Source organism: Lucilia cuprina, chromosome 4 (genome assembly GCF_022045245.1).
Source record: "Lucilia cuprina isolate Lc7/37 chromosome 4, ASM2204524v1, whole genome shotgun sequence".
Lineage (NCBI taxonomy): Eukaryota > Metazoa > Arthropoda > Insecta > Diptera > Calliphoridae > Lucilia > Lucilia cuprina.
In genome coordinates, this window is record NC_060952.1 from 28496530 (window position 1) to 28510146 (window position 13617).

Below are 13617 nucleotides of genomic sequence, written 5' to 3' on the forward strand. Positions count from 1 at the left end.
AACAAAATTTATTTTTAAACTTCAAGAAGAATTGCTACCATATTTCTTAGAAGTTTAAAACAAAACAATTACCCCCTCCCTTCTCAATAAACTTACTCCATTTTAGTGTAATTGCAATCCAGGAAAATGAGGTGCCACCATAGGTACCGCCAGGACAATAAAAACAAACAAACTGTATTTAAAGTAAATTTCAGGGTATCAAAGATGACTGATTTGTCCATATTGATAAAGTGAAATTTTTTGATGGAATTGTATGTAAACAATAAACAGCTGTTGCATACAAATTGAACTATTGTGAATGAATTATTCACATCAATTTCAAGATAGCAATTCTCCCTTCGAGGGGTATGAAAATATGAAGTGAACAAAAATTTCAGTTCAATTGGCGTTAGGGGTGTACATTTATGTCAACCTACCCAGCAGTTCGACGGGACAGTCCCGAACTGACCATTTAACCTACCACTTGTGGTGGGCCCTAGCCACCTGACTAGCCAGGTGACCAACCATTTTAACATGGGCTTGTCCAACGAGGAAGTCAATCGTCACTCTGTGCCTTACAAAGAGACAGTAAAGAGACGATTGCCTCCGCTCTCGCTTACAAAGGGGACACTAAAGTGATGACTGTCTTCAGTCTCGTTTACAAAGAGTTTATTTGTGACGAAAGACCAAAAACATACGAATTGGAGTCAGCCAGGTGGTAAGATATTAATGGAAATAAAATTTAAAAATTTCAAGTGTCTACTCTCTAGAATACTATGGGGCAATAATGTGACGATTGACCCAAAAGATATAAATTTGAGTCAACCAGATGGTGGTATATTAGTAGAAAGTAATAATTATTTCTCCAAAAGATGGGTAAAATAACTACTTTCAGAAATACAACAAAAAAACTACTTTTAAGAGTATAATCTCTATGTAACTTGAGGACAGTAAAGAGACGACTATTAGTGGAAATTACTATCTTTTTCGTATGCATTGACTCTTTGTCGAACTGCTGGGTATTTATAGTGTAATGTATTTAAATGATTACTATTGCAATTTTAATTAAAGAAAATCTTGTCGATAATCTACGAAAGAAGATTTATAATTTAAAAATCTTAATTTTAAGTAAAAACATCTTAATTATTTAAATTTAATTTAAGAAATTATTAAATAATTCGACTATATTCTTCTATACTAGAATGTAATTATAGTATTTAAATCTGTGAAACGTAATGTTTAATTAATACACAATTTATTAGATAATTGCAAATATTGTTATTTAATTCAAATCAATTTAAAATACAAACAACAATTTGTTTTTAATTTATTTACTCAAACTTTGTCTGAACTCTATCAATAACTGAAAGAGTATTATTTTATGTATTTAGATCATAAACACAATTGCTAGGAAATAAACGTGGTTTAAAAATAATTTAAAGTAAACAAATATGTATGAATATAAATATATAAAAGTTGTTCGAAAACAAACAAATTCAATAATACGTTTATTTCATTGGTATTACTTCGAATTGTAATGCATTTATTTAAATTTATTATGTAATGTTATCAAAAACGGAAATATGCAAAAAAATATTTGCAGACAAAAGAAAAAAAAATAAATTTTTTTCATTCGTATTTATTTATATATAATATTTACATATGGGCATTTCTTTGTCATCAAACATGACGTAGGGGGTTATATTGTTTTTGACATTTCGTTTGTAACAAGTCGAAATATTCGTCTAAGACCTATAAAAGTATGTATATATTTTCTGGGTCCTTATTAGATTCTAAAACGATCTAGCAATGTCCGTCTATGTATGTGTGTTGAAAACACGACAGAGTACATACTAGAGTATTCGGTTTATGTTCGTAATTTTAACAAATAGATATCTACAGTGTAAAATAACTAATAGGTAATTTTACTAAAGGTGTAAGTTGACATGTATTTCAAATCAGGTAACTATGCACAGATAGATACCTATTTGTTGAAATTACGAGCATTATTCGACAAATAATTATTTCAGGTTTTAACTCAACCGATTTATAATCGGATAATATAAAATTATTCGATTAACCGAATATTTTTACTAGTTTTTCAAAAACACATATTATTTACTGTCAATAAAAAAGTATTGCATTTTTTGAATGAAAACATCAATTAAACAGTAAAAACTTCCATTGAAAAGTAAAGAGATGACATTAAGAGACAAGTACTTCCAGCGCACGTTTACAAATAGGAAGTTAAATATGTACTTAATGCGATCGCTTCTAAATTTGAATTAAAGTAAGTTTTGTTTTGATCGATCGATATCGATGAGGATACGTCCATTGCGTTAACTAATAGTTCTAACACAAAAATACTTTTTTTAGGTTCGTGTGAAAAATTAAATGCGACAATAAAAGTAAGTCATTACTAAGTAATACTGACGGTAAGTAGGTTAATAAATACACAAATACATATATAATTTTTAAAAATTATTTGTTTGATAAAAAACAAATTAAGGTATATTCTATTTGTGTGTCCCTTTTTTAGTTTATTTCCAAGCATCCAAGCAAAAACTTTGCACCCGCTACTACTTTCAATGACTTCCAGAATTCATTACTTTGTAACTTTATTCGCCACTTTTAAACTAACTTTGTGATTAGTCAAGACTAAATAATAAAATAAACAAATTCAAAAACAACTTGCTCATTTCTTTTGATTGCATGTCTAAAAATAGATTGCCGAAAAACAAATAGTATTTCGTATGAAAACCATTATTTGGGACATCACGAACAAAAATAAGTTCTTATTGTAGTAGAAAAGGAAGTAGATGTCTCTTCGAATTCTACTTACTTTTCTAATTACCCTGGAAGTTAAATTTTTGCTGGGATAGAAAGTCATCTATCTATAGGTATATTGTATAATTAGAACTATTTTATGCTTATTAAAAATAACCAAATATGTTGAATTTAACGGCATTTTACTTGACCAAATATTTTTTTCAAACTAGAAACAAAAAATTTTTAAATTTCCTATAAAATTTTAAGCAAATTGTTAAAAAGGAAAGATTTTGATTATTCGGTTAAATAAAAAAAAAAATTATTCGGTTTATTCGTTATTAGAGTTTTAAAATTTTGCACTAATATTTTTAGTTGATGCCGATTGTTGGGTATTGAAAATGAACAATATTCGTCCCGGAAATCGCTTAGGCTTTATATAAGGTCCCCTTCAGAAAATTAGTTTTTATTAGTCTTTTTTTAAAGTCGATTTATACTTTTATGTAAAAAACTTTTCCAAAAAGTACTATAAAATAACTGAGTAAGGGTAAAAAACTTTTCCAAAAAGTACAATAAAATAACTGAGTAAGGGGAAAGTCTAATCAATACAAAAAGTAAATGTAGAGTCAGGTTTCATCTCAAGAAAGTCGGGCAAACACATTTGTAACCAGTTAGTTTTTGAACCTCGTCGAACAAAAATAATTAGTTATTCACCCCAAAAGTACTTCCATTTTACTACAATATTACTTGCCTACTACCGGGCAAGTGAAGTTTTTCTTGGGTAAATCGGTAAAGGATTGCATAATTGACCCTACCAGTCATATAAAGGCCTCTTCCAACATATAAAGTCCCCAAACATATTTTTTTTAGTCAAAATTTAGGATCACAAAAATACACTTAACGCCGAAATCGATATGCCTAATTTTAGGAGTCCATAAAAAATGAACCGTATAAGTTATGACTCTAGTTTATACGACAAACAAACGTTTAGATTTAGTTAAAATTTTAGAGATAACTAAATCGAAGGTGTCAATAATTTAAAGTGGGCGAAGTTTCAGTGAAATGACTGCAATTTTCAAAAGGACATGCAAGAAGTACTTGCCAATTAGAAATTTTACATTTATGTATAAATTTTTTTTTTTAGAATTTACTTTTTATTTAATATCAAGATTTTAAATTTTGCTCTAAATTAAAATCTAGTTTTAAAAGTTTTCCCAAACCTTTATGTATAATTTAAAAACGAGTATGTGCTGTGACATCCAAAGTTAACAGTTTTTTTTATTAGTAACACTTCTAGTTTACGACAATTTTGCTCATTAAATAATATATATAATTTGCATTATTAAAAAAAATTCTAAAAATGTTTAGGGTCTTCCTTACAACGTTCTAACGTTACGTGGTGAACAGATGTCAGATTTATCACAAATATTTTCAAGAATTTTTTTCAAAAATCTAATAAAACTGTAAGAAATGAATTATAATCAATAACATTTTAAGATATTTTGTAGTATAGACAAAATGTTAATGGAAGTAGCCCTTTAGAAAATTCAAATGCTAGGATCAAAGGAAGGAATTAAATTTTCTATAGAAATAACCTTTGACTCCCAATATCTCGCTTGCGAATACGATATTTTCAGTGATATTTAATCCTTTACTAATTATGCTAAGGAGAAGCTAATTTTCATTACACTTTCTAAAATTCCTCATATTGGTCATTATTTTTATTTTTAAATTAGACACAAACCGGATGATATACGTCTCAAACTATAAATTTAACGAAAAAAATCCGCGTTTTTATGTTTTATACCCACCATCAAAAAAGATGGGGGGTATATTGTTTTTGTCATTCCGTTTGTAACACATTGAAATATTCGTCTAAGACCCATAAAAGTATATATATTCTGGGTCCTTATTAGATTCTAAGACGATCTAGCCATGTCCGTCCGTCTGTCCGTCTGTCTGTCTGTCTGTTGAAAACACGATAGAGTCCAAACGGAAGTAGCTAGCGAGCTGATTTTTGCACAGATACTTATAGTTAATGTAGTTTGTTTGGTATTGAAAATGGGCAATATCGGTCCACGATTTCGCCTAGCCCCCATATAAGGCCCCCTTTAGAAAATGACATTATCGCCAATAACTGGCTAAGAGAAGCATCAATAAAGGTGAAATTCGACACAAACATGTTTTATAGGGACATAAATTTTTTCATAGAATTTCATAAGGATCGGTCCATAATTGACCCTACCCCCCATACAAAGTACCCTTCAGAAAATGACTTTATCGCTCACAACTGACTAACAGCAGCATCAATAGCGGTGTAATTCGGCACAAACATGTTTTATGGTGACATAAATCTCTTCGTAGAGTTTTATAAGGATCGGTCCATAATTGACCCTACCCCCCATATAAAGTCCCCTTCAGAAAATGACTGGCTAAGAGAAGCATCAATAGCGGTGAAATTCGGCACAAACATATTTTATGGTCTCATAAATCTCTTTGTAGAATTTTATAAGGATAATTGACCCTATCCATAATTGACCCTATCCTACCTACAAGGTCCCTTTCAGAAAACGACTTTAATGCTCATATCTACCTTAAGAAACATATATATAACAATAATATTCGACATATAAAAGTTTTATGGGAACTAAAATCATTTTCTTAAAATTTATGAGGATGAGTCCATTATTATCTAACCCCCTAATAAGGTGCCCTTTAGACAACGAATTCAACGCTCATTACTACAAAATTCTACATACACAAGTTTCGTGCGAGTCAAAATCTCCCTATCAAATTTTATAAGGATCGATCCTTATTGAAAGTAAGAATATCGGTTCACGTTTTCTCCTATCCCTATTATAATGCCCCCTTCAAAAAATAACTTTATCGCTAAGAGATGTATCAATAGCGGTGAAACATGTTTAATGAGAACTTAAATTTATGCTCATATCTGCTCATAACATATATATAAAGCAATAAAATTCGACATAAAAAAGTTTTATAGGAAATAATATCATTTTCATAAATTTAATGAAAATGGATTTATAATTGACCTTACCAAGGTCCCCTTCTGAAAATGACTTTAAGACTTATTACTGACCCAAAAATGTGAGTACATCAGTAAAATTCTACATAAACATGAATGATTTGATGGTGGGTATATAATATTCGGCATGGCCGAATATCTCTTACTTGTTTATTTTGTGATTATGTGTTCTTTCAAAAGGTATATTTTTCAAAATATATTTTAAAATACATCTACTGACCAAACAATGCCAAATTTGATATCAAGCTAACAAAAAAAGTTGTAAAATATTTTGTGTTATTTTTAGTTTATTCTGTCCGGCTCTTGTCTAATGATTTTTTTATCTTTTTGTCGGACGGTGTTATAAATTATAAAGGTATCATGTTCATACTTTTTTAAAATAAAAGCAAGAAATAAATAAAAAATTTTGTTGTTGTTTTCAATAGAAAATATGAAAGAATATTTGTTTGCTTTTAAAGGAACAGGGTCCTAGTATAAATTACTGTGGAATATCCTACATATACGTATGAATATAATATTAAATAATTACGTTAATAATTAATGTTTAAAATATTTTAAATTAATGCTCATATTTTTATTTGCAGGAAAAATTATATTTAATAATAAAGATTAAGGTAAGTAAATACATACATATATATAAAATTATAATTACTTAATAAAATAACATAAATTAGTCAGCTAATTCGGTTTAATACATATACTGAACTGATTTATATATAATTTGTGAAATTTGTAAATATAGAGTCTATATTGTTTCATTGTTACATCGTTTTGTAAAGCGTCCTTAGGAATAAGTTTTTTAAGAACTTAGTATTAGAATACCTCTCAATCGATTCGTATTAATATACTGAACATGTTCTTTTTTCGAATGGTTATCAGATTGTTTTATTGAATTTTTATGCCCCTTAAAATATATTAAAGTCGTTTTTAGGATAAGAACTACACTCACAAAAAATTTAAATTAAAATTTAAAGATAACATATTTTAGATCCAGACTTTAAATCGCAGGTAGAGAACTGATTTGCAATTTAACATGGGAGATGACACACTACCTATTGATTTAATAACACTAAATCTGCTGGAAATTTTTGAGTTCTCTAGAACAGCGGTTTCCATCGTTTTTTTACATAGCGGACCCTCATACATGTTTTGAAATCTTACTGTTTTAAATTATTTTTCATCCGAAAAATTTCCTAGTCCTGGTCCATAAAACCCTAGGCTTGAGATCACGTAATACTTTACTTTAAAAAAGTGACCTCCATTTGGGAATCGTGTCTTTAAAATATAGAATTTAGAGACATTAAATTAAACACGTAGATCCCGGAGTTAATGACTTTTTGGTCTTTTTATACCATACAGCAATATATAAAATATATTTGTAACACCCAAAAATATTGGTCATTCATCCGTCTTAAAGTATCATAATCACTTTCTGAATCGATTTAGATATGTCCGTCTGTCTATCCATTTAAACTCACTCTACATGTCGAAATTATCAAGATAATTTGATGAAACTTTACACCAAGTATTATTTTGGTAAAGAACGAAGCTATTGAAAACGGTTGAAATCGGTTCATTATTTTGCCTAGACCCCATGCAACCGTACCCTCCAAATAGGGCCTTTGGGCTCATAATTACATTAAATTAGTTTTATAGAACTTTAAATGACACTACCGATATTTATAATTATCGGGCCTCAATTGGCACTAGCCCACATACAAACTTGCCTTCAGAAAATGACTAGAAGGTGAAAATTCACTAATAAACAATAGCTTGATTAAATTCTTCATAAATAACTTAGAAATTCTTTTACCAATATTTATAAGTTTAGGCCCATATTAACTCCTCCTACCCTAAGAGCTCTTTAGTAGAAAAGTACTTTTTTGTCAACATTAAGTAAAAATCTTCTAAAATAAAGTTAAATAAATGCTTTATTTTTTAAAAATAATCCACAATTTTAACAACCTGACTGCTGTAGGGTATACCCGCTAAATATTCACACTCGTTTTACCCCCTTGAAAATATTTTCATACAAATTTTTGAAAATAGAAAAACAATTTATATGTTAAATGAAGTGAAGTGATAAAAACTCCCTAAGGGTTTTTAATTTTCTATAATATTGAATCTATGAATAAGAGATGAAGAAGTTTATAAGAACGTATATTCTAGAAACCTAAAATTTGGTAACTGAAAACTTTTATAAGGGGATCTTTTGGTACTTTTTTGTTTTTCAACTGGTACTACTTTTTGAATTTTCTATTATTTTAAAACTAAAACCAAAAACTAATCTTTCAGAGAATTATGCGAATGAGAATTAGAAATGGAGTATTTTAATGTACTTCGTTCTTTAACTGGTACTTTTTCAATTTTCTATAATATTGAACTTTTTCGTTCTTAAAACGGTACTTTTTGAGTTTTCTATTATATTACACCAAGTTAAACATGAGATGAGTTTTGTATAATATTATACGAAGTTAAACATGTAGAGTCCGTTGTTAATAAGGACCTACAAAAGGAGTTTTTTATACCCTACACCACTATAGTGGGGAGGGTATTATACGTTTGTGCCGATGTTTGTAACATACAAAAATATTGGTCTAATACCCACCTTAAAGTATACCAATCGATTCAGAATCATTTTTTGAGTCGATTAAGACATGTCCGTCCGTCCGTCTGTCCGGCTGGCTGTCCATGTAAACCTTGTGCGCAAGGTTTTTTCAAGATAATTTTATGAAATTTGGACCAAGCATGTTTTTTGGCACAGGGACGAAGCCTATTGAAAATGGTTGAAATCGGTCCATTATTTCACCTAGCCCCCATGCAACCGTAGCTCCCGATATAAACTTTTTATGCCATAATTAAGTCAAATATTCTGCTATTTCTCTAAAAATTGGCACAAATAAGTTTTATATAAGAATAAATGACACTGCAGATTTTCGTAAGGATCGGCCCTTATTTGACCCTAGCCCCCATACAAACAACCTTCAAAAAATGTCATAAACGTCTAAAATTGACTTGTAACCATTTGTATCGCAATGAAACTCAACAAAACTAACTGTTATTTAGAAATATATTCTTTTCCCAGGATCGGTCCATATTTGACCTATATAAAGCCTCATTTAGAAATTTTAGTTTTTTTTTTACCAATAAATTGCTAAAATATTTTGGAATTATGGTAATATTCAACATAAAAATTTATAAAAAATAAAAATTTTATAAAAAGTAAAAATTTTAAAAATATACTCATGGTGTAGGGTATTATATGGTCGGCCATGCCCGATTATACTTTCCTACTTGTTTTGGTATGTATTTGTTTCCACATTAACTTATACTTTTTGAGTTTTCTAAAATATTAATTATGTAAAATTTATAAATAAGAGACTTTTTGGAAAATTTATTTATATTATTTGATTACGATGAGGTTAGAGAAACACACTGGGTGTAGCTAGTATATATAGTCACCTAAAACGCAAACGGCCCTATCTATTTTAAAATTTTACAGGAGAAGCAAAAAACTATTTATATTTAAATGTTAGTTTTAGTCAACGCGATTTATTAGTAAAAAATAAACAAATAGTTTAATAGTGAAACCTATCGTTTGTTATGATAGTTGACTATGACGTTTATGAAAATCGATAAATTTAATATTTAAATAGATAGGGCCTTTCGTTTTTGGTCAATAAAATCGATAATTTTGGACGGAGGAGTCCAATTTTTGGTGGTATGGACATTTTTTTTGATGCAATACATTAGATCAACAATAAAATTTTGAATTTTTAGTTAGTTAGGGCCGTTTATGTTTCAGGTGACGATATACATGTACATAAAATAATACAGTAAATCGATTTTTGTATTTAGATTTTATTTATTGAATTACCTCGTTGTAGCTGTTATACAATAAAATTAGAAATCTGTAGAATTTGATAAAATAGTGTTAACACAAAGAGTTTGGACAAATGTATCTAGGTACCGAAATTATCAATAATCATCGTCTTCGATACCATAGAAGATCATGTGTCAAATTTCATTGAATTATCTCCAAAATAGTGACCTGTAGTTTGATTATAAAGTTAAGTATACTTTAAGGGGGCGGTAAAACCGAAATAAGTTATGTATATAACAATGTCCACTTTCTTTTTGTACACACTGTAAATGCAAACTTTTTCTTTATTAGACAAACACTAAAACTAATAAAACATAGTTACGTGTTGAAATGCGTTAATTTCACACAGATACAAACATGTTTAAAAACATATGCTTACAATACCAGGGTGAAATTAAATTATAATGAGTTGTGAAATGATTCCAATTAGGACGTGCGTGGATGTGAGAATATTGTCATTAAACTACAAAGTCAATACGTTAAAGGTAAATTGATATTTTATTGGACCATGTCAACAGATTAAACGTTTAGTTACGGGTAGAAATGTTAATTAAGTAATTATACCTTAATATGAAGGTGGAGATATTTTATGTTAGAGGTGGTTTTAGTCGATTTTATGAAATATATGTATTTTGTTTAATTAATATATTTTACATTTACTTTAGCAAAACATATGACTAACAAGTATTTACTTTGTTTATTAATAGTTGAGGTATGTTGGTATATCTTCCGATATATATATATATATATATATAAAATGTTAATGGTAATACATTGAAACGTTGTAAAAGGATAATTTTTAAAAACATGAGATCATCATTGTTATAAAAATTACAGTTTTTATAACAGCTGCCAGGAACTAATATTTAAACAGATTTACTTTAGTTTTCTTTTGGGGGATTATTGTTCTTATTTTTAATAATTTTTTTTGCTGATGCCAATTTTCTAATTTCATTATTTTTCTATTAAAAACATCTTGTTATTTTTTTCAATAAATATCAATTTTTTATTTTTTTGCTTTATTTTTTTTGCATGTTTTTTTTCTTGGTTTTTTTATACAATAAATAAATTATTAAAATTACAAAAATAAATATATTAAACTCAACTAAGTGTAAACAAAAGTTGCATATAAAAACTTCATATTTTTATAAATAAAAATTATAAAAATATATTCTTTGGAATTGACCCAGCCTAAATATACGAGAAGCCAACCAAATTAAATGTAAAAGGATCATCTAATAAATTGGAAAAGTAACAGCAAGAAGGTGGTAATTTAAATTTCCGCTTCTATAAATTTCATTTCAATTTAAAATCAATCATTTGCCAGAAATGAATGAACATGAACAGAAAAAACAATATTTGAAAAAACAATTGTTGAACCTTTTTTTGCTATAATTTAAAATTTGTTCCCTTTTTTGGATAGTTACTCGTATAGTTAAGCTTATAGAAGGTAGTCGTTGTTGTTTTAAGAAGCTTTTACAAATTCTTTTGTTTTTGTTTTGTTTTCCTTGTTATGTTTAAAGGGGTAAGGAAAGGGGGAAATTGGGGAGGTAAGGTAGGGGGCTTTATGTTGTTTTTTTTGGTATGTTACTAAAACTTAATTGTAAGCACTGTAGGCCAAGTTTTGGGCGGAGGGATTTGATTCGAATTGTTCTACGCTGGCAATAGAACTGACAGAACGTCCATCCCAAGGACCATGGGAGGTGATGTGGGCAGAATGATGGTGTTCAGCGGCAATCTAAAAATATTAAAATTATCTTAGTAAAAGTGGTAAATGCAATATTAGCATTTAACTAAAAGGTTATATTATGCAAGAAAGGTTTAGGTGATAAATGTAGAGCAGGAGTGAAGAATTAAATGAGCGTCAAAACATTTTGGGAGAGTAAAAATTAAATGTAGATTTTCAGGCTGATGATTAAAGGTGTGGGGGTAGGGATTTAGCAAGCAAATCTTACCCTTGGTGTATGCATGTATGCTTTAGTCTTTGGTATGTTTATAATAACGTTTAAAATTACAATCTCTCACTTATGTTTTAACGCTATATCTCCACTTTAGCTCTCCTTCCTATTTCACAACCTTCTAACATCCAAATATAGCCTAAAAATAAACATAGTTTTTTGTTTGTTTAATTGTTATACCACTTACCTTCTTGCACAATTGGAAAATGGCCAAACCAACCGAAACAATGAAAGAGAAGAAACCCAAACCCAAAGCGTTCAAAGCCTTAATCTTCAAGATACCAATAGCCATGGGAATGATGGTGATAGCCTTCAACAAGATCAATACCATAATGGGCATGGCCATTTTACGCAAACGATGTTTCTTGCCTTTAAAATGAATTGAAATGATATGATGAAACAATTGATGGGATAATGAGATAAACGAGAACAGAAATACAAGTATTAGTTATTATTAGTGTTAGTTCATTATAGGACAAAGTCTAGCATGCAACACACCCTTCTTGAAGATGTTTCCCTTCTTACCCTTGCCTTCGACGACACCCTCACCCGCAAATTTGACATTAAGACTTAATTCATCGTTATTCAAATTACGGGATGAGACAGTGACTTTGGCATCAGCCATAGGCAAGTCCATGGTAACGTCATGACCTTGGATATAGTTTTCAATAGCATCAAAGAAGTCACCACTGCTGGATCTACCTTCAACCGATGTAGGAGCTTGATAACCATTTGATTTAACCTCAACATTGGAGATCTAAAAATTACATATTAAATTAAAAACTTTTTTAAACTAATTGACATTCATCACTGCTCGCACTCACCTTGAAATCTTCTTTAGTCATAACAGTATCCAAAAATCTCATAGCTCTTACTTTCACGCAAGCCATGCTGTCACTGCCACTTTCACATTTGGCATTTTCTTCATCGATCATGCTCTCCATGTTGATGGCATGACAGAAAGTGGAGAAGCCCAATAGGGCAATGAGGACTAAGTGTTTGGAGGAAACCATTGTGTGTATTAAATCCCTTCGTTTCACTATTTCTCTTATCTGTCTCTGTTTATTTTGCTCCAAGACCCGTGCTTGTGGTCTGTATGAATTAACAATTGCAAATAATAATTAAATTTCTATTGTTCACGTTTTTTATACTAAGCATTAACCAAAAAACCATAGTATACAATATACAAAAAAAGTTTTTTGAAAATAAAAAACAAAAAATCAATCGATTTCAATACCAACAAATTATACTAAAATACAACATTGTCAATGGTGGTGGTGGATGAGTACTTAAGCGCAGTGCAGTGTGTGGCCGGCCAATTGAAATGACAGACATAACCCTGTATGAAATCATGCAACAACAGCAACAATATCAGTATTTACAACAATAATGATGATTACACCTGCAATATCTGACTTTTTCAAATAACTAACTCACTCACATGATCGTTCGTTTGTTTGCTCGCTACAGCTACTCTATTTGCCAGCCATTGTCCATCGTTGGTATTTCTTTTGAGAAATTGTCTCAAAATAAAAAGAGAGTCAACCAATTGCTATTGGTTTTTAAGCCTTTCTGTAATGATCAAAGTACCTAAAAATTTAAAAAAAATATATTTAAATTCATTCATGATTTTCTTTTGTTTGTCTTATTTTAGTCGTTCGAACAGTTGCCTCTTTTAGTTTTGTTTTTGTCATTTTATTTAGATTTTTCTCACGTTTCATTATTATTGATGTGTACAAAATGTTATTTTAAAACAAATTAACCGGTAGCTAGTTTAAGTTTGAAAAAAATAAAGTTTTTACTTTTGTTACGAATATGGTATAATATTTAACAGTCAATTATTGATAATAATATTTATAGATTCATTAATGTGGACATGACAAATAAGGAAATATCTCTTAGTTGGTGTAATAGAAAACAAATCTGTTTTACAAAAATGAGAGAAACATTTAAGATTCGATTTAAATAATACCAGCTTTAGTTTT

The 13617-nt window shown here is 29.4% G+C and overlaps 1 protein-coding gene across 2 annotated transcripts; it reads right to left on the minus strand.

The window, feature by feature from the left end:
- Positions 1 to 11051: 11051 nt before the first annotated feature.
- LOC111684248 lies at positions 11052 to 13195 on the minus strand. Of its 2 annotated transcripts, none has more exons than XM_023446384.2 (5): positions 13074 to 13195; positions 12457 to 12724; positions 12158 to 12389; positions 11820 to 12001; positions 11052 to 11412 (listed from the first exon to the last, which is right to left on the minus strand). In XM_023446384.2, the coding sequence occupies exons 2-5, from the start codon at positions 12643 to 12645 to the stop codon at positions 11272 to 11274; spliced, it is 744 nt and encodes a 247-aa protein (XP_023302152.1). In that variant the 5' UTR covers positions 12646 to 12724; positions 13074 to 13195; the 3' UTR covers positions 11052 to 11271. The 2 variants fall into 2 exon arrangements, with proteins under 2 accessions (XP_023302152.1, XP_023302160.1); XM_023446392.2 differs by having other exon boundaries at positions 12131 to 12389.
- Positions 13196 to 13617: the final 422 nt, after the last annotated feature.